Source organism: Lontra canadensis, unplaced genomic scaffold, assembly GCF_010015895.1.
Source record: "Lontra canadensis isolate GAN:19392208 unplaced genomic scaffold, GSC_riverotter_1.0 scaffold2, whole genome shotgun sequence".
Lineage (NCBI taxonomy): Eukaryota > Metazoa > Chordata > Mammalia > Carnivora > Mustelidae > Lontra > Lontra canadensis.
In genome coordinates this window covers 62,465,031-62,487,423 of record NW_022630996.1, presented here as the reverse complement: position 1 = coordinate 62,487,423, position 22,393 = coordinate 62,465,031, and the positions used below count along the sequence as shown (strand labels likewise).

General features: G+C 35.3%; 1 protein-coding gene across 2 annotated transcripts in view; it reads left to right on the top strand.

Annotated features, from left to right (window-relative positions):
• Positions 1-22,393, top strand: part of VPS50 (VPS50 subunit of EARP/GARPII complex) — a 133,179-nt gene that overhangs the window by 38,367 nt on the left and 72,419 nt on the right. For both annotated transcript variants that reach the window (XM_032875058.1, XM_032875050.1), the window contains 3 exons: positions 1,568-1,708; positions 17,148-17,280; positions 20,311-20,399. In XM_032875058.1, the coding sequence (XP_032730949.1) occupies positions 1,568-1,708; positions 17,148-17,280; positions 20,311-20,399 (363 nt within the window). The remainder of the gene's footprint in view (positions 1-1,567; positions 1,709-17,147; positions 17,281-20,310; positions 20,400-22,393) is intronic.

Sequence of the window (22,393 nt, the reverse complement as noted above, 5' to 3'; positions counted from 1 at the left end):
ATCAGGAATCTGTTGATCTTTAGGAATGCTCAAGTCTGAATATTACTAATGTAGTGTCCTTAAAAAGTTTCATTTAACAAAGTAAATTTTTATGCCATATGAACGTAGGTTCTCTGTATGGAGTGTGATTAAAACATGACAGAAATTTGTTTTGAGCTATGAAGTGTTTGTCAGGCTTAGTGTTTGCACACTTTTATGTAGTTTTTCTTTAAAAGTGTTATTATAAGATAATTCAGTTGGAAGGGATGTGTAGTCTTTTACTTTAGCTCTTGATCCTGAGAATTTCTTAATGTGGAGCTTCATGGTTCTGAGATGGGCCAGCCTGTTTCCCTCAAAGGGTCAGGTAAACTTGTGAAGTACGTTTATCTGAAAACAGCTTCATTTCATTTATCAGATTTTTCAAAGGATTTTCTTGCTCTCCGAATGATGTCACTACTTCCATGGTTTTACATTCTTTTACTGCTCAAGGGCTTCCTTGAAAAATTTCAACAAGGGTTATTGTTTGAAAAGTTAATTGTACCTTCTGCATGTGCATTTATCTATAAAACAGCTAAAAGTGATAGATGTAAATGTTTTCTTCCCTTTAATGGTCTCCTGTCTTAGAAGGAGATCTAAGAATTTACCAAACCATTGAAACTCTGTTTACATTTTAAAGTCTGAATAAAGAGGGACGCCTGTGTGGCTCAGTGGGTTAAGCGGCTGCCTTTGGCTCAGGTCATGATCTCAGCATCCTGGGATCAAGTCCCACATCGGGCTCCTTGCTCGGCAGGGAGCCTGCTTCTCCCTCTGCCTCTGCCTACCAGTCTGCCTGCCTGTGCTTGTGCTCTCTCTCTCCCTTTCTCTAACAAATAAATAAATAAAATCTTTAACAAAAACAAACAAACAAACAAACAAACAAAAATAAAGTCTGAATAAAGAAATTTGGTTGTTTACTGTACTTAATTTGTATGTCTTAAGCTACTAAGGAGAAATTACAAGATGATAGACACTTGGTAATTTTGGACATGTTTAAAGACCTTTGAAGATACGATTATAACTTCTAATTACCCTTATTAGAATAATTATTTTGCTCCTTAAATATTTAGTAGCCCCTAATGTGTGCATTGGTCCAGGCACCTTGATATGGGCCCTCATCTCTCTTATCTTCTAGTAAGGGAAGCAAACATTAAAGAAATAAGTGGACAGGGTGTTGGGTTGTAACAAGTCCCATAAAAAAATAACATATCAGGGTAAATGGATAGAGTCATGGAAGGTCCCAATTTATACAGGATAGTCAGGAAAGGGTTCTCTGAGAAGGTAACCATTGAGAAGCATCCTGAACAATGTAAGGGAATGCTGGCAGAGGGGATCCAAAGGTGTGATTATATATGACATGTCTAAAAAAGCAGGATGGATACCAATCACAATACAAAACAACAGAACAGTGTTCATGATGAATAATAGTGATCTTTGTGTTATATCTATAGTATCTATAATCTATAAAGATTTTTTTCCTATGTTTTTCAAATCCTTTGAAATACATTTATTTTAATAATATGAAATTATATATATTTTTTTCTTTCCACAGACAGCAATGGATCAGCTTCACATGCACTTCACTCAAGCCATTCATAATACTGTGTTTCAAGTTGTTCTTGGTTACGTGGAACTATGTTCAGGAAACACAGATACAAAATTCCAAAAGCTGCAATATAAGGATCTCTGTACCGTATGTAGTAATTTAATTCTGATCATATTGCCTCTCTTTTAGTTTTAAATTCATATTCCATTTTTCATAGCATCTATTATTTGAGGATGCTACTGAAATAAAAAGAAATATGTTTGCCAAAAGTATATTTTTCCTCCCATATTGTTCTTTTTCTAATAATGGAAGATTCAGTCACACAAGTGATGAGATGGTACAGATTGATGGAGTGCAGTTGCTTCTAAATGGACTCTTTACTCTGTCATAGCTCCTTTTATCCTTTTCTTTCAGGCTCTTAATTCTCTACTGTGATTGCATCTAAGGTACTTCTAAGCAATCATCTTAGCTGGTTTCCTGTATACACTTTCCATCAGTCTTTCCATGTGTATAAATGCTGTTTCTGTCAGGATCTGTAACCAATTTCTTTTCATTCTTAAAGAAACAGAGGTCTGTAGGAAATATAACCACAGGTGAGAAGTGAACTGAGTTGGGCTCTGTTCTAGAATTGGTCCTATTGATGGATTGGTGTAGAGTGTGAGGAAAAGAGAATGATGAACAACTGGGAGAACAGTGAGTGGTGTCATTTGTGTTTACAAAGAAGACAGATTTGTATTGGAGGGCCGTGAATTCTGTTTGATAACTATTAAGGTTCAAGGGGACTTGTGGAGGCAGTTGGATAAAAGAACTTAGGGAAATGAGAACTGAAGTGATAGAGTCATCAGAATCTAATTGTACTTAAAGCCATGATACTTGATAAGAAGATTGGGGAAAGGAGTGTAAATAAAGGAGCCATGGGGCACTTGGGCCTTGTGACATTCAGGGATTAGGTAAGGAGGAGAGACTAGGAGAAGGGTCAGAGAAAGAAAGCAGCTAGTGGGGGAGGGGGGAACTAGGAGGTGGTGGAACAGCCTACAGAAGGAAGTATTTCAAGAAGAATTGACTGTAAACCTATGTCACTTGCTTCTGAGAGTCTGCATATGGTGATTATTACAGAATTGATCACTTGATTTGACAATGTGGTGGTCATTGTTGACCTTGGTCTCTTTAATTCTAGTTCAAGAATGTTTTGTGTCTCTCACTGGAGGCATTCTTGAATGATTTGTAACATCAACTCAGAAAATAACAGTTCTAGAAAGCAGATACCTATTTTCTACTGTAATTATGTCCAAGAATTAGTATAAAATTAAGCTACTCTTCATTCTTTAGTGAGTTTGTCAGAAGTGTAGGTTATATGTTCATTGGGATCTAGAGAATCTAGGATCTTAACTTGAGTTACAGTAAATATTCCAGGAGGATGTGATTATATATGATAGATGAAGGATTAAGTTAATAATGGCAGTGGATGGTTGTTAATATAGCTAAAAAATGTCTTTTTAAAAACATTTCATATATCACGAGGACTCTTTCACAAATTTAATGATTATTAACTTAAAGTGGGATATAGTTTTATAATTCCATTTTTGAATATCCAGTTTTAAGTATAGCCATCATTTGTTAAATTTCAATGATTTTGAAATGTGTTATTCTTCTTATTTATATATATATACATATCTTATTTATATCAACCTAAGAAGTTAGGTTGATAGTATATATTTTAAATTAAATATACAAACAATCAATTTCATTTTTTTATTTAGTTAGTGTTGCTGTCATGAAGAGATGATTTTATTAAATGGTAAAGCAAGGGTTGCCTGAGTGGCTCAGTCAGTTAGGCAGCTACCTTCTGCTCAGGTCATGATCCCGGGGTCCTGGGATCAAGCTCCGCATCAGGCTCGCTGCTTAGCAGGAAACCTGCTTCTCCCTCTCCCACTCCCCTTGCTTGTGTTCCCTGACTCGCTTCTCTCTCTCTCTCTGTCAAATAAATACATAAAATCTTTAAAAAAATAGAAATAAAAAAAAGAGCAAAGCAGTTTATTACAAAGTTAGTGATTTCTCTGTTAAGCAGAAAATGACTTTTAATAATTGAAACAAACATTTTAAACAGATGGCTTTTGTCTTTCAATCTTCTTTGGTTAAATCTGGTGTGTGTGTGTGTATGTGGGTAGTGTACTTTGTTACCATTAAACTTTTATGTGTTTTTAAAAGTCAAAGACATATTCGTGCTCCTGTTTCTTGAGAAAGTCCTCTGTACATTTATGTAATACAGAGCTGAAAGTTGTACTTACAAATGTTTATGAACAAAAATTCGTGCTTAAAGTGTTTAACCACAGGTTTTTTTTTAATTTCTTTCACTGTTTTTCTTAAAGCTCACTACTGAAGTAGCTGTATGTATATTTAAATGGTCAGATAACAAAGGGTTTATCTTTATTGATTTTATTTTGAGTTAATGCTTGTTAAAATGACTCCAAGAAACATCTGGTAATTCTTTATAAAATTATCCATCTATGTGTGATAGTAGTGAGCTATATATAGTTAATTTAAGGAAACAAGTGATTTATTGGTATACTAGAGCTGAGTCATAGAACCCCCCACCCCAGAACAGCCAGAACATACGTTATTTTTCATCGAATGCACTTGGACACTTCTGGTTTATATTCAAGGTGTGCTAAAACATTTGTTGATGGAGTTTTGAAGGGGTGAGAAGAGTAGCAAATGTTGACAATGACTTCGTGGAGGAATTTCTTTTGAGGAAAAGATTTAACAGAATTAGGTATGGTGGACTCTTTATGTTGAGAGAACAGACTTAGGAGAGCTGAATAGTGAGGTGAAGAATATGATGCGTTTTAAGGTGGCCTGTTTGATCTGCATAATTCTCAATAAAATTAAAGAAGTTCAGAAATTACCCCAGGCTTCTTAGAAGTATTTAAGTCAGTGCTGCCGCAGGCAGACAGGGATGTGGATATCTCCTTGAAACCTAACTTAAGTTTTAATTTGTTTTATAATACTGAATCCTCTTTGAGATGTTTAAGCCAGGGAAGATTAGGAAGAAATTATTTCTCATCAGATTTGTTTATTTATTAGTTAGTTTGTTGAAAAGATGTAACCTTTTAGTAACTGAGTTCTATAAATGAAGAGGATTAGCTCAGGAGAGGAAAATGGAAGCAACCCTTAGAAATTTAATAAATAAACTGATGAAAGGAAATTAAATATGTTTTCCTGGTGAGAACACATATAAAGGATCTGGAATGGCACAGCTCAGGTGAGGGAGATGAGTTGTGAAGGAGCCTTGTATTAGAATGTAAAGTTCTTGATTTTTCAGTATGTGACAATTGGGAATCATTTCAGCCCTGGTTAAAAGTAACTGAGAATACTTATGGAGGATTCGTTAGTGGGAGAGTACATGTGGCAATGGATTGTCAGATAAGAAAGAAGCAAGAGCCCTTAGGAGGTGTGTATAAGGTGTTGACTGGTAGATTTTAGAAATGAGAAAAGAGTTTAGGCATTTGGGCAGTTGGTTTTCTCTATATAATAGCAATATTTTGAAGGAAGTCCTTAATCATAGATAGAGGTTAAATATAACATTTAAAAAAAATGAAGTACATGAAATAGTATACTCATCAGAGCTGAGAGAGGGATGGAGTTCCTGTAAAAGGGAACAATTGTGTTTCCTTTAAATGGAAAGAGATTGGAAATGAAGCGATCTAATCATCTCCTTGCCTTTGTTCATAGTATTATTTTAAACCACTCATACCCATCTATTACTAAATGGACTAGAATGAAATTAAACTAAAGTTTTTTGATAGCCCTTTACAAAGAAATCTGGGGCAAAATTAGCGTTCTGTTTACTCTGGTAAGAACTTCAGAGTTCTTAAGGACAGCAGCATCCTGTCCCATTAGGAGATTTCTGCCATTTGTGTCCTGTCAGCCATTGCTCTGAGTTTAAAAGCTTAGTTGGCTTTGAGCTTTTTGAAATTATTTTGTAATTGAATGTAATTACTTTACTTTCTTTACTAAACAATGTTTTCTGAATGATTTAATTAGAAGCACAGTTTTTCTTTTTATAGTTTTTCAGTCTGGTTTTCCTATTTTTCTTGAATGTATTGGTGTACAGTTGTTAGATCAGTAATTTAGGCTCTTTTAAAAATGTGTACAAATTTTTTGAAGCTCAAGTAAATAATAATTAGAAAAATTTTCAAATGAGAATTAAAACTCATTCATTTCTGGAAAGGGCCAATGTAAAGGGGCTTAGTGGTGATTTTATTTACTTAAAAAAAGTAAGCCTTGTTCATGATTGCATTTACATTGATGTCCCCCTCCCTACATATTGATATCAGTCTATGGAGAGATTTACAGACACCAAGTGGATGCTCTTTATTTAGTGATCTCGTAGAGGAACTTTTTGTAGGTTATTTAAAAGTTCATGAAGTATGCACCAATTTAAAAAAATTTTTTTTTTTACTATCTTTGGCAGGCTGTTGGATTTCCCGGGGAAGCTTATATTAAGATGTTAATTAGAATGTTATTGATTAATTTTATGATAATAGAGCTGGCTAAAGCTGGCTGAAATTTTCCCAATCATTTTTCAGTTTTTCATTTCCAAATGAGCTTAATGAGTTTTGAGTTCTGTTTTTGAAATGAACTTCATGATGTAGTAGTAACTTTGGTGAAAAGCGGAGTTTTTTTTAGAAAAAAGCTTTTTTTAAAGAAAGATTTTATTTATTTATTTGACAAGGAGAGAGAGACAGAGAGAGAGGGAACATAAGCAGGGGAATGGGAGAAGGAGAAGCAGGCCTCCCACTGAACAGGGAGCCCGATTCAGGCTAGGGAATCAGGCTAGTGGAATACCTGGGATCATGACCTGAGCAGAAGATAGCCGCTTAACTGACTGAGCCACCCAGATGCCCTGAAAAAACTTCTTGATATCATTTCAGTATGTGTTTTCTCAGAGTCTGGCACATGGGAAGTGTTTAGTAAATGTTTCTTGTGTAAATTGGATTGCCCTTTTTGTCTCTAATTGGTGTGGTGTTGACACAGTTTAAGTATGAGGGAAAGAAAACCAACATTGTACCCTTTGTGTGCCATGTGCTTCTTTTTGAGAAGATTTTATTTAAGAGAGCGCAAGCAGAGCGGGGCGGCGGGGAGGTAGGGAGGCTGTGGAATGGAGAGGCAGAGGGAGAGAATCTCAAGCAGACTCTGTGCCGAACATGGAGCCTGACCTGGGGCTCGATCTCACAACCCTGAGATCATACCTTGAGCCGAAATAAAGACTTGGACATTCAACTGACTGAGCTACCCAGGCGCCCCTATGCCATGTACTTTTACAGGTGCTTTATGTGCATACATCACAGAAAGACAAACTGACTGCTGGCCTAACATTCCATTCTTCTAAGCTTTTAAATTTTCTTATAAGTAATATCTCTTGATGCTGAATTCAATGTTCCTTTTTTTTGAGGGTTAGTAAATATCTTTAGTAAGATCTCTGTTAAAGATATCGTTTATTGGGGTGCCTGGGTAGCTCAGTTGGTTAGGCATCTGCCTTCGGCTCCGGTCGTGATTCCGGGGTCCTGGGATTGAGCCCTGCGTCAGGCTCTCTGCTCAGTGGGGAGCCTGCTTCCCCCCCCAATCTCTCTGCCTCTCTGCTACTTGTGATCCCTGTCTCTCTCTGTCAAATAAATAAATAAAATCTTAAAAAAAAAAAAAGATATAGTTTATTTTGATTTTCATATAGAAACCTAAAAACAAATTCCTCTTTTTGGTTAAAAGGATGTTTCTATTCCTAAATTCTCAAGAGTTTTTTCTGTTATGAAGAATGTACTATCTCTCATCAAACAATCATATTTTTACTTCTCTATAGAATTAACTGCCTCTTTATCCTCTTGCTGACTGTTTTCTGACTTAAACTAGTCTGTTATTTGTATGTTCTTATATTATTTGGAGTCTTTATAGAGTTAGAATGTGGATTATATAAGTAGTTGCACAAATTAAGCAGTCATTAATTAACATGTTTCTCTTAAAAATATACATATTTGAAATCATACAAGTAAAACACTAATTATAGAAAAATATACATAAGCAAAAAGAAAATAAAAATTAGTATTTATGCATGCAAAGCTGGTTTTTTTAATGTGTATGTAAGCAAATAGCTTTTAAAAGTAGGATTATGCTGTCCACACAGTTTTATAACATTTTTTCCCACTTTCTATGTTATAAATAATTTTTCATTTCAGTAAATATGCTACCCACATAACTTTTAATAGTTTTATAGTATTTCAGTATAAGATCCCGTGGATTAATTAACCAGTTTCCTATTCTTAGAGACTTATTTTATTTCTAGCTTTTGTCATTATGAACAACACTGTAGTAAATATTCTTAAAGCTAAGTCTTTGCACACATCTTTATTTAGGATAAGTGATGAGAAATAAAATTGCATTGTCAAAGACTTTGCATTTATAGGGCTTTTGGTTCATTTTTCCAAAATTGCCCTCTAGAAATTGTGTTTTAATTTATACTCCTCATCAGCGATGTCTGCTTTTATCCCTTTCCCAGTACACATGAATGCTGATTATTTTGTATTTATTAGCTTAATTGTCAGATACCAGAAGGTAGCATATCAAGAATAATTTATATTGTTTCTCACTCAGGCATATTTAGGATGTGAAGGAAATTAAATTGGGACATTTATTTGATTGTTGGGTTAATTTGGTTGATTTGTTGGATAGGTGAGTAGACCTTTTCTCTTATTGTAAGGTACAAATTTGAACATTTGTTCAATGAGAGAAATCTTTTCAGTTAGAAGAGTAATACTATACATTTACTTGAGTTGCTTCCTCAGGTCAGTTTTAGAATACTCCAAACAATAAAGCTGTCAGATTTATTATCACATATTTGTACCACCACCACTCATGTATTTTCATATATATGAATATATATTGATTTCTGTATATTTAAGATAAAAAACAAACCTAGGTTTTGGTAATATTTTAAAATTCAAAACTTAATGATCGAAACGTAGGTAAGGAACAATTTTCCCTGTTATTTACTTTTTGGATTGTCAAGAGCTGTGAAGGGTCTGAAATTTATCCTACTTAGAAACTGACAAGCTCGGGGCGCCTGGGTGGCTCAGTGGGTTAAGCCGCTGCCTTCGGCTCAGGTCATGATCTCGGAGTCCTGGGATCGAGCCCCGCATCGGGCTCTCTGCTCAGCAGGGAGCCTGCTTCCTCCTCTCTCTCTGCCTGCCTCTCTGCCTGCTTGTGATCTCTCTATCAAATAAATAAATAAAATCTTAAAAAAAAAAAAAAAAGAAACTGACAAGCTCGCCCCTTACCCTTTCATGGATGCTGGCATAGGGCACAAGACTCCATTTTCTTAATACTCTGACTTCCTAAGCATAAACCAGTTCCCTTATCATCACTCAGCATTTGTTAATCAAGTGATCGGTTCAGCTCAACAAGGATAGATAAGGTTTACAGAATTTACAACCCAGTAAGGTGTCACGTTAGTTATGATTGGAGGTAGGATAAGAAAAGTTCAAACAACAAAGTGTTATTGGGGTCAAAACAGTTCTTTAAGGGATCTAAGGAAGGCAAAATTATATCTTATTGTTAAGAGGAGCCTGCAAGTTCTGAAGGTCTTGGATTTTAACAGGCGCAGTTTGTGTGGCTGGGTCCTGGGGGTTGTTAGGAAATAACCTGAGCAATGACAAAAGAGGAGGAGAGCCTGGGCAGGTAAAAGGAACTGTAGGTTGTCTGGCTTGGTTTAACTGGATTTTCAGTGCGCAGATTTGGTTGTTTTCAGCGTTTTCTGGGACTCGGTGCCTCTGGAGTGCATGCTTCGGGCTGTAGTTATCTGGGTAGCCAGTCTTCCCTCTTTGGGTGGAAATGGAAGGGTTTCCTGGTCACTTGAAACTGGCTCCGGTATGGCAAGGCGCCTGGGCTGCCCATGTCTAAGAACCTGTCAGTGTAATGTAGACTGCTGGGCTGTGTGTGTGTGTGTGTGTGTGTGTGTGTGTGTGTGTGTGTTGTAGGGGAGGGTTGGGAGTAAATGTTAAAAAGAACCAACCTTTTTTTAGAGCATGGCATGCACTGCCATCAGAAACAAAAAAGAACTTACTGGTAGAAGGCCATTCTTGAGATCTGTCAAGAAACCCTATTTTTTAAATATATATATATTTTTTATTTATTTACTTGAGACAGAGAGAGGGAGAGTGAGTGAGTGAGAGAGAGAGAGAGAGAGAGAAAGGACAAGCAGGGGCAGAAGTAGAGGGAGAAGCAGGCTCCCCATTGAGTAGAGAGCGGTCCTGAGGCCTGACATGAGGCTTGATCCCAGGACCCTCTGATCATGACCTGAGCCAAAGGCAGATGCTTAATTGACTGAACCACCCAGGCATCCCAAGAAACCCTATTTTTAATTTGATGGTTTTTTACATTTAAATACTGCCCCCTTTTTTGGTGATAATCTCAGTTTAGGGGTTCACAGCATTTTTTCAGTTATAATTCGGAAAGGTAAATGATGTGTTCTTATTATACCTGCTTTGCTTATTTTATAGTATTAAGCTGTCTTTTGATTCAGGCCATTTAACAGCAATTTGGAAAACCTAAGAATGATTTAAAGGAGACCCTTCTGTTTCACAGTTTAGCTCTTCCCAAGGAATTTTGCTACTTAGTTCCAAGGTGATAGTTACTTAGTTACTTACTTAGTTCCAGTGGTTTAAAGGAGAGCCTTCTGTTTCACAGTTTAGCACTTCACAAGCAGTTTCACAAAGTGCTAGTCACTTAGTTCCAAGTTAGCATCATTTATATTATTACAGATAAATATGATTTTGTGGGTATATGTAATTTTAGTATTAATGATAAAATGCCTGGGAAATGAGAGTGACTTTTTTTTTTCTTTACCATGAAGTGCTTGTGTTTTTAAATCATGAATGGATCTAGTTTGGTACAAGGAAAGTTTTGCTATAGCTTATGTGTATTATTGTCTTTGGAGAGTTATAGTGTTTTTTTTTAATTTTATTTATTTTAAAAGATTTTATTCACTTATTTGAGAGAGAGACAGAAATAGTGATAGAGAACATGAGTGGGGAGGAGAGGGAGAAGCAGGCTTCCTTCTGAGCAGGGAGTCCGATGTGGGGCTCGATCCCAGGACCTTGGGATCATGACCTGAGCCGAAGGCAGATGCTAACCAACTAAGCCACCAAGCTGCCCTGAGTCCTAGTGTTTAAAGCTTCAAAGAGAATGTAAGTTATGTGCTTTATCCCTAGGGGTGTTGAGATAAATGAAACCATATTATAGCATCATAACCAAGTAAGTCACAAAGTTGGGTCCCAAACCCAAATGTGTGCTATCCACTCCACTATACTGTGCACATCTCTGGCTTCTAATGTCTGTAAAGTATTGAAGCTGTTCATATTTTGTCCCAGCTTGGCTCTTATTGAAGTAATTAGAGGTTGGAAAGATCTTGTAATTGCTTGGCCCAGACACCTATTTAGGTGCACAGTTCAGCCTCCCTAGAGATGCTTTTGGCTCCTGGGCCTAGTGCCGTTTGGATCTGCAGCATATTTCCTGAAGCCTTTCCCAGAGAAGCAGTAGTCTTCCCACCAGCTTCTAGTGCTAGAGCGCACAAAGCTAACAGCATTCATCTGAAGATACTGCTAACTCTTTGTTGTTTTTTTGAAATCCATCTATCAGTGTGTGTATGAAGTTGGGGATAGGGGATGGCAGCGCTGGGAGTTTTGGATCCTTGTGAGGATGCCAAGACATCTGTTCCCTTTATGTTTGTCAGGATGTGATTAGAGTGCTAAATCAAAGTGAAACAAGAACAAAAAATACCTTAAGGATACTCCTTAAGAATTTTTATTTTGACGTTCTATTTTAAAAATCATCTAACTGAAATTTTTGTAGGTATTTGGTAATAGAGGTTTCTGATGAGTGTATAAGCAAATTAATAAGTATTAAAAAGCTAAATCTGGCGTCCTCCTTTTTTTCATATGTACCACTTACCTCTGCACTTAAGCAACTTTTAAAAGATGGCATATTTTTTTGTTGTGTGCTTCAGATTAGAAAAGGCTGCCCATATTTGTTTCACGTTCTTTGAAAATGGCCTCTAGATTCTTTTTTTTTTTTTTTAAGATTTTATTTATTTATTTGAGAGAGATCACAAGTAGGCAGAGAGGCAGGCAGAGAGAGAGAGGAGGAAGCAGCCTCCCTGCTCGATCCCAGGACCTTGAGATCATGACCTGAGCTGCAGGCAGAGGCTCTAACCCACTGAGCCATCCAGGTGCCCCTGGCCTCTAGATTCTTACTTATTGTTTATAATTAAGGCTGAGATGTTGCTGATTTTACTTAAACAGATTTCATCCTTTTTATTTTGACCAGGTAGGTTGGTTGAGGTGGCTAAACAGCAGAAGTGGGGGGTGCAAAGTGTTATTCTTCACTGACATTTGTGAAATAGGATATCATACCTGTGGGTTTTTTGAAAGTGTTAAGATTTGATGAAGAAGCCTATTTTGATTTGAATAGTGAAGCAGAGTGGAAATGCTGTGTTGGACTTTTTACATTATAACATCCCAATTTGTGAATATTCTCCAAATCCTGCCCCCTAGGATATTTGTTACTTTTTATAATCCTCAGAGTTACTAGACATGGATGTTATCTGTATAGAGGTTATATATTTAAAAAATTATATTACTTAAAATATTCTTTTCTGCATATTTTTTGAGATATTTCTAAAATACTATACTTTTTTTTTCTTTCCCACTCACCTCACAACTTTTGCTGAATAAATGGACACTACTAGCTTTTAGCTAAAGAATGGGCACAGATTGCATGGAGCGCTGGGTGTGGAACAAAAATAATGAATACTGTTATGCTGAAAAAATAAAAAATAAAAAAAAATAATAAAATCTTTAAAAAAAAAAGAATGGCAGTGGAAAATAGCTCTAGAGCACAGATAAATATTTGATCATTAAATTTCTATTTCCTGTATATTCTTAGTTATTAAAACAGAACTTAAAGACATGTTGTTTTAGTCATTTGGGGGTGTCTCACTGTGAATATTTTCAAAATGGATCAATTTAAGACTTTCATTGCTATTATTGATAAGTGACATGAACATGGTACTGGGATTGATTATAGCATGGCACTCCCCTGCCTTAGTATTTCTGGTCTTATCCTAAATGAATCATCCCTAAATGGGGACTTGAACTGAGATGAAGTATTAGGTGTTTAGTAATTGGTGGGTGGATTAAACTAATGATGAGGTAGGCAGATCCAGGAATCTCTAACACTATTTTATGAAAGGTGAATCTTTGGTTCCCAGTAGTTTATTGTGAAAGAACATGGGACTGCTAAGTTGCGGAACTAGTGCTGGCTGGATCCAGGGCTTCCAACTCTTTCTCTAGGCTTCTCCCTATTATGCCCTGCTGGTGTGAAGAAGGATAGACGTCTGAGGGGAAGTTTCATGGGCTGTTAATTCAGGAACTCAAATTCTCTGCTTGTTCTTTTATTTTGATAATTTATGCAATTATTGGCTTATTTGCCTTTTTTTTTGAATTTCCTTTATTATAGTTATGATTCACCCGTGTCCATGTGACAAGACTCTCTACTTGCAGTTTAGAGGTGATTTTTATAAATCGATGAGAGAACACTAGTTGTGAATGATTTTAGTAATAAGGTGTTAAAAGCATGAGAAGCATTTGTAGCTATGAGAGTTCATACCAGTTGGTTGCATGGTACAGAGGAAAGTGGTTTTTGGATTCCAGTTTTAAAATGAAATGACTCTTTTAACTTACTGCCAGCATGGTCTTCACATGCAGCAATTAGTACATCTGGGCTTAAATGATTTGAAAACAGTTTTTTTTTTTTTTTAAATCTATTCCACCTTGTCCCCTTTCTTCAAACTATGTATTGTGTATATATTCAGTACAATGGATCTCTACATTTGTTTCTATCTTAGAATATAAATTTAGGCAAGAGTCATCTTGTTATCCGGTGCTCAGTACATCATAGTCTTATGTTTGTAGACATGAACATATTTGTGAAGATAATATAATTTGTATTCTTTTGGAAGACTTCTAGGCATGTATAGTGGTATAGCTAGATTTGTGAATAATTTACACTTGGATCCGTTTGGTGAGAAAAAGCTTGCTGTAATTTCAACTTTTTTTGGAAAAGAATTTACATATACATCTTCGTGTATCTCATCCAAACCCATTAAATTTGAACAAATCATCAAGAGGTAACATAGGAAAGAAATCTCCTTTCCTTGAATAAATAGGCAAATAATGTAGCTAGACAGTGGCTGAGTGGAAAGTAGAAGGTAGTAGTAGTTCTAAGATTCAATTTTCTGGTTTGTTAAACTGTGACAAATATAATAAAAATTAATTGGTGAACTATAACACAGTTATTTGTATAGTCATAATTTTTCTTTGGGAAGAAATAAGATTAACACTCTCTTCCTTTTATCTACCCGAAAGAATGTTGGGATATAATTAGATTAAATTTATTTGCATAATATAAATATAAATTTATGTAAAGTTGATTTTATGAAGGTGAAAAAAATTGACTTATAAAAGAATACCTTTATTCAGGTGAATGATTGCTGAGTTGCAGCCCAGAACTTTTTTGTGATTTTTTTTTTTCTTTTCTTTGCCCTCTGCTTTTAGCTTTTTCCTGAACTTGTGCATCAGTATCAAGTTTTTATTATATGTGTGTGCTATATAAGATACATAATGATGAGATAAAAATAAACCGAGGCAGGGGGGAATCGAGACTGGTTCATTGTAAAGGTGGTAATTAAAAAAGTAAACATGAAATGTAAACATAAAAAATTACTTCAAAATTATGACATAAGTATGGGGAAATATTTTATATTAATCTCTGCAAGCCACGTGTACATTTGGATGGTCATTCTATTTCTTCTGTGGATGCATACCTATAGCCAATGTGGTATGTTTAGAGAAGTGTCACTTCCTCTTAATGATTCTTCCATTTCATCCCCAGCCCCACCTGGTAAAGGTAACTAACTTTAATGTTTTCTTATTTATTTTCGTTTTGTTTATTTTTGTCATGATATCAGATATATGCATTAATTTTTTTCTATTTCTTATATATATAAAATTTTAAATACATATGTTATATATATATATAGTGTATATAACTTATATGTTATAAATATAATTAAAAATTTTTCCCTTTCTCATATATGTGTGTCATGAAGGTAATTTTTAAAAAATTTTAATTCCATTATCATTAACATACAAGATGGTATTAGTTTCAGGTGTACAATATAGTGATTCAGCAATTCAATACTTAGTGTTCATTAAGATAAGTGTACTTTTATTTATTTATTTATTTATTTATTTATTTATTTATTGAGAGCAGGAGGAGGGAGGGGGAGGGGGAGAGAGAATCTTAAGCAGTCTCGATTTCATGACCTGAGCCGAAACCAAGAGTCGGATGCTTAACTGACTGAGCCACCCAGGCGCCCCCGAGATAAATGTACTCTTAATCCCCTTCACCTATTTCACTCATCTGCTCACCCACCTCCCCTCTTGGATGGAGGTAGAGAATATAATGCCAAGTGAAATATGTCTGTCGGAGAAAAAAATTTATGTGGACTTTTAGAAAAGAATGGATGAACAAAGGGAAAAAAAAGAGACAAACCCCAAAACAGAACCTTAACTATAGAGAACAAAAAGATAGTTACCAGGAGAATTTTTTTTTTTTTTTGAAGATTTTATTCATTTCTTTGACAGAGACAGATCAGAAGTAGGCAGGGAGGAAGGCAGAGAGAGGAGGAGGCAGGCTCCCTGCTGAGCAGAGAGCCCGATGCGGGACTCGATCCCAGGACCCTGAGATCATGACCTGAGCTGAAGGCAGAGGCTTCAACCCACTGAGCCACCCAGGTGCCCCGAGAAATTTTTTTTTAGTTAAAAAAATTTAATTATGCATGTATCAGCTTATTATTTTTCATAGTTGTATAGTACTTTTTTGGTGTATGAACAGTAGTTTATTCAGCCAATCTCCTGGTTGGACATTTAGATAGATTCCAGTATTTTGCAGTTACAAATAATCCTTCACAATGAATAACCTTGTTCATATATATTTTTGCTTTGTGTCAGATGTATCTTCAGGGTAGATTCTTAGAAGTAAGATTGCTGGGTCAAAGGGAACATACAGATGTAGTTTTGTGAAACAATGCCAAATTCCCTTCCATAGGATTATATCATTTTTCATTCCCACCAGCAATGTATGACAGTGGGTACTTTTTCACAGCTTTGACAACAGAATATATAGAGTGTCAAAGATAAACAAAGCCAAATACTAAATCAAAGTTTTATGGACAGATTTTTAACCCCTAATATACTGTTGAAATAGGGCAAAGAATCCACTGTGAACCAGGCTCAACTTCCATTTGTACAGAGGTGATTGGGCGTTTTAAAGGGAGAGGGATGAGGCGATGCTCAGAGTCAGGGAATAAATAATTACAGAAAACAGGAAGTGGGGGGTTAGTCTCTGTGAAGCCCATCTTATTACACTTTTCTTCAGTCTAATTGCATTGGCTAGTACTTTCAGAACTTTGTTAAATAGTGGTGGGGATAGTGAGCATCCTTGTCTTGTTCTTGACCTGACTGAAGTAGGTATGCTGTAGTTTCCTTATCTTAAAGAAATATCCATCCATTTTAGTTTTTTTTTAATGAGTTATTATGAGGAACAGCTGTTGAATTTTGTCAGAAGGTTTATTCCAGTATCTATTAGGATAATCATTTGGTTTTTCTTGTTAGACTGTTAATATGGTGAGTTATATTAATAGATTTGTTGGATTGAACCATCCTGCCATTCTTGGCATAAACCCAACACAGGTAGTCTGGCTCCAGAGCGTAACAACTCCTTTATTTTACTACTTCCTAGTTGAATTTCAGAAATTTGACATGTTTGCACAAAAGTGAACTGAGCCATACAAATTTGTGTTTTTATTAATTGCTTGATGAATGTTTTAATATGTACGGAGCTTAGAGGAGGGCAAGGTCATTATGGAGAGAAAAAATGTTTTGAAAGAGAGAGGACCACTACCAATATGTGCTCATTTGCTGTGTAGCTTATTTCTACTAGCTGTTTACTTTGGAGGGCTTAATATATATCTGTCTTACTAGACTTTCAGTATTTTATCGGCATGATTGGTTATGATAGTTTGATTACAAAAGGAAGAAATGCTATGAAATCTCAAATGATGAACCAAATGCTCCATTATGACAGAAAGAGCAAAATGGAATGGAGGTATCACTCTCCCTACAGAAAAAAAAGGGCAGAGTAACAAGCTGATAGTTTATACAAAGGATAGAGGGTAAAAAAAAATCTACTCATTTTCATTAGGGAGATTTCAGACTACATATTGTTTCATGGCCATGTTATGTAAAACATTATTTTTAAATGTTATTAATAGATATGGAAGATCTATAATATCCTTGTGATTTCTAGAATTCAGGGATTGTCAAAGGTACTTAATTTACATAAATGACAAAATGGATTGATTTCCTTTTTGCAAGTTGTGATAATTTTTAAAGGTGACTTTTCTCATTTTCTTCAGCATGTTACACCAGACAGCTATATTCCATGCCTTGCTGACCTGTGCAAAGCACTGTGGGAAGTTATGCTCAGCTATTACAGGACTATGGAATGGCATGAAAAGCATGACAGTGAGGATACTACTTCTGCTTCTGGTAGGAAATTATTTTATTTTAAAAACAACTATAAATATGTCATATTTCTGGAATAAGGACAAAAAAAAGGGATAGCCATTTCAGGAACTTTAGTGACCCATAGGTTAAATGTTCACTGAAGAAAGTTATTCAGCTTCTATAAAAGCTCCATTACTTTCAGGGATTAACTGGCCCAAAGGTCTTCTTAAGTGATAGATACTACCAGTTTTCATGAATATGTGATGATGGCTTTAGGACTAAATTCTCAACAAAGGGCTTTTAAGAAAATTAATTGCAAACTAAGTAAGACACTGGCCTGTCCAGTTTCCTGTAAAATTAATGCTAATGTTTAATATAAAGTCTGTTTGCTAATTTTCAAGTTGTACTCATAAATCTAGAGTCTAAGAATGAATAATTATACTTTTCTGGGGTGCCTGGATAGCTCAGTCAGTTAAGCGTCTGCCTTTGGCTCAGGTCATGATTCTAGGGTCCTAGGATCGAGCCCCATGTTGGACTTCCAGCTCAGCAGGGAGCCTGCTTCTCCATCTGCCCCTTCCCTCCCCTTCATGTTCTTCCTCTCTCAAATAAATACATAAAATCTTTTTTTAAAAATTTTTAAAAAATTATACTTTTCTTCCTATAAAAACACAGCAGGACTTAAAATTTCATAAAAACATGGTTTTAAAATAGTAATCTTGGAATGGAAAACACAACTTTAAATGGTTATGGTATAATCAGCTACATAAAGAACAAATCTTTGAGCAATAATATTAACTAGACATATTTAAATTACTTCATTTGTATAGTTACATATCTTAAGTGGCTCTCCTTGAACAATAGATTAAATATTCAAAATATGTTAAAAAGTGAAAAATGTTTTTATCAGCATTCTGTTTAATATGGGAAAAATAAATTACACTGCACAAGTTTTTTGTGTTGCATGCAATTTAATGTAGCTAGTCAATCAAATTAGTAACTTGTAATTTCTGAGGTGCTTGATTTCTGTGGGTGGGTGGAAGAACACAATTCATATTATAGGAATCTGGTAGTATAGAAGATATAAGTTTAATATTTGTCTTGACTCATAAGAAGCTTATAAATATTGGTAGTAGATATAGATAGCAAGAAATAGCAAAAAATAGCAAGAGGAAAATTCTGTAGAAGGATTTTCATCCTTTTAGAAACACTGCTGGGGGAATGTAAAGAAGGGGAAAGAGGAGAAAGCAGAGAAAAGGAATGGGCCCTGAGCCAGGTTTCTAGGCCAGACTGTTTTTACCCAACTCCTGTACTCTCATCCCTCTACTACCTCTGTGAGCAGTCAAGAGACACCTGGCTTCAGATTTTGACTCCCATTTTCCAAAGATGAGAATGTGAAGAAGGTTATCTTCTCCAGGCCTCAGCTTCCTTCTTAAAGTGGGACGTTAAAAAATCAAAACAAACGGTTCCATAGGGTGGTGTAACGCATCTACCTGAAAGTTTGCTGTCAAGTTTAGGGGTAATGTAAAGTGCTTACACTGGTTTCTGTTGATACCAAAGGAAATGGGTCAAGAGATAACGATGATAATGATGAAATGTCCACAGGCCTTCTTTTTCTTTTTCTTTTTCTTTTTTTTTTTTTTTTTTTAAATCTCAGGTTACTTAGGGAATTGCTGGGCTTCCTGGGACTCCAGACCTTCACAAGTTTATCCTGTTTTGGCAACCTTTATTTTTTTCTAGGTGTGGAAACTGTTAAGACATTGCAACACCTCTTTTCCCTTTTCTAGTACATTATTTAAGGAGAAACCTGAGAGAAAGTTCGGAACACCTTAGATATAAGAGTTTAGGGGATGATACGTATTCATCATAATGAAGTTTGCTTTTTTGCTGCAGGCTCATAGTTTGCAGGAATTGTTTTGTATATGTATTTTTCATTGGGGTGTACAGTCAAACTTAAAATACTGTTTGAGCCCTATATACTTAGTGCTCTTCACTATGATTCTTTGACCTGATTCTGGGTATCTTAAGAATATTCAGGACTCTGATTAGCTTAACATCTGACAATATATTGAACTCAAAAAAATCATTTGTTCACCTGAAATTGTTCCTTTCATATTCACATTAAGGAATACAATTGTAGAAGTCAGTAATTTGAAGCTTTTTCTTCACACAACTCCATGAAGGTGATAGGGTCTCATGATGTCGTCTGCTGTAATTCAGTAGTGATACTACTGGTATCCTAACACTCTGCCATTCTAAAAGAAAACTCTAAAGCTGTCATCCAGGTGCGCTGCCCTGAGCTGCTGGGTCCTTGATAGCTAGACCATACAGATAATAAGGCTTAAGCTGTAGAAGCGGTCAGAGGTACAGTAGGCATGAATATGGGGTCTGGCCTATGCAGGGGCCTTTTGCTGGTTACCAGTGCTCACCCTGCTAGACTAAGATGAAATATTATCCTCATTTGTTCTACACAGTCTATTCACAAAAAGGCATAATCTGTTTAATATAAATGTATATACATGTATTTTCAGTTGTTTTTAGGGAGAAATTTGTTTTTGAGCAGGTCATGGCTCTCACCTATTGAATTAGACATTGTTAGATTATTTGTCTGGAATGGATAAGACTATTCTGGATCATGAAAAATGTAAAGCATGTGCATCATTACCTTACTGCATGAGCAGTTCTGCAGTCTGTACTCTTGTTAACATGCATATTAACTGAAAGTTAGGTTAATGGGTCCAGTAATGCCCCAGCAGTAGGCAGTATAGAAGTCACTGAGAACCCCATCTCTGGGATCACACTATTCAACTTGGAATCCCAGCTCCAATTGCATATGTACTGAGTGGTCTTAGGTGTAAAATACTTAACATTTCATCGTCTAAGTTTATATATCTTATCAAGTGCTTTTAATCCTAACACCTATTTTTGACATTGTTTTGATTGTATAAATATTGAACATATTTTCTATATTTTACATAGGCTTACAATATAGGAGAGTTAAAATGATTTCTTTTTTTGTGGGGGAGAATAATGTTGTGAAGCAAATCTGAAATGTGTATCCTCTTTTATTTTCAGAAGGGAGTAATATGGGTACTGAAGAAACTAATTTCGATCGTGGCTACATAAAAAAGAAATTAGAACATGGACTTACACGAATATGGCAGGTTTGGGTTTTTTTAATTATTTTTTTTACAAAAACAACAGAAAGTTTCATGTCTAAGCTGTTTTAGAAATTCAGTGTTTGAATTTTCTGTACTTATTTGCATTCCTATAGAGTTAATTCTGTGTTAGTTTTTCTTTGGACTAAATCTGTCCTTTAATTTCTTTAATTTAGCTCACAGTTACATTTGACTGTAAATCTTTTAATTTGAAAATCACCATTGGAAATATGCATAGATTTCTTTAATACATTTTTGCTTTTAGTGTCCTAGCAAATGTATGCTTTCCTAAAGAAATTGCTTTCTTATTGAGATACTCTATTTTTATTTCATTCATTTGTGTTTTCTTTCCTTTTCTATTAATTTTAGGAAAAGGATAACTAAATAGGTAACATAATTGGGCTGAAATCTAGTATAGAATGAAAAAAAATTTTCTCAGTCAATGACTTTTTGTTCTTTGAGGGCATCTTATGTATTTCTTGGCTGAATGTACCTTCTTTAACTTTTCTTTTGCAGTTTAGTAACATAGTTCTTATCAGATAAACTTGTTAATTTGTTATAATTTATTGTTTCATAGATAAAAGTGTAATTTCTTTGAAGATAACTCTTTTTTTCTTTATGGACTGCTCTTTTGGATCATATAACTATTTTTAATTTTTTGAGGAACCTCAATCCTGCTTTCCACAGTGGCTGCACTGATTTACATTTCCACCAACTGTGCACAAGAGTTCCTTTTTTTCACATCCTCAACACTTGTTATTTCTTGTCTTTTTTATTTTAGCCACTCTGACAGTTATAAGAGGATACCTCATTATGGTTTTGATTTGCATTTCCCTAATGATTAGTGACATTGAGCATCTTTTCATGTGTCTGTTGGCCAACTATATGTCTTCTTTGGAAAAATGTCTACTCAGATCCTCTGCCCATTTTAATTGGATTATTTGGGATATTCGGTGTTGAGTTGTATAATTTCTTTATATATTTTGGGTATTAACCCCTTAAAATTTTACATAAGCTTACAATACATGAGAATTAAAATGATTTTTTTTTTGGAAACAAAAATGTTGTGAAGCAAATCTGAAAATGTATCCTCTTTTATTTTCAGAAGAGAATAACATGTATTTGCAAATATCTTCTCCCATTCAGTAGGTTGCCTTTCCATTTTGTTGATGGTTTCTTTCACCATGTAAAGTTTTTTATTTTGGCTGAGTCCCAATACCTTATTTTTGCTTTTGTTTCCCTTGCCTGAGGAGACCTATCTCTAAAGATGTTAATAAGGCTTATGTCCAAGAGATTACTGATTATGCTTTCTTTTAGGAGTTTTATAGTTTCAGGTCTCATAGTTAGGTCTTTAATCCATTTTGAAGGTTTTTTTTTTTTTTTTTTTTTAAGGTGTTATTTATTTGAGAGAGAGAGAGGGCAAGCAAATGGAGGGAGAGGGACGAGCAGACTCTGTGCTGAGCACAGAGCCCAATGCCCGGCCTCATCTCAGGACCTGGAGATCATGTCGAGCTAAAATCAAGAGTTGATTGCTTAAATGACTGAGCCACCAGCTGCCCCTATTTTGAGTTTGTTTTTGTGTGTGGTTTAAGAAGGTGGTCCAGTTTCATTCTTTTGCATGTAGCTGTCCAGTTTTCCCAGCATCATTTATTGAAGAGACTGTCTTTTCTCCATTGTATATTCTTGCTTCCTTTATCATACCATACAAGTGTAGATTTATATCTGGGCTCTCTATTTTATTCCATTGATCTACGTGTCTATTTTGCACCAGTACCATACTATTTTGATTAGTACAGCTTTGTAGTGTATCTTGAAATCTGGAGCTCCAGTTCTGCTGTTTTTTTCTCAAGATTGCTTTGGCTTTTTGGGGTCCTTTTTGTGGTTCCATGCAAATTTTAGGATTATTTCTTCTACTTCAGTGAAAAATGCTGTTGGTATTTTGATAGGGATTGCATTAAATCTGTAGGCTGCTTTGGGTAGTATGGGCATTTTAACAATAT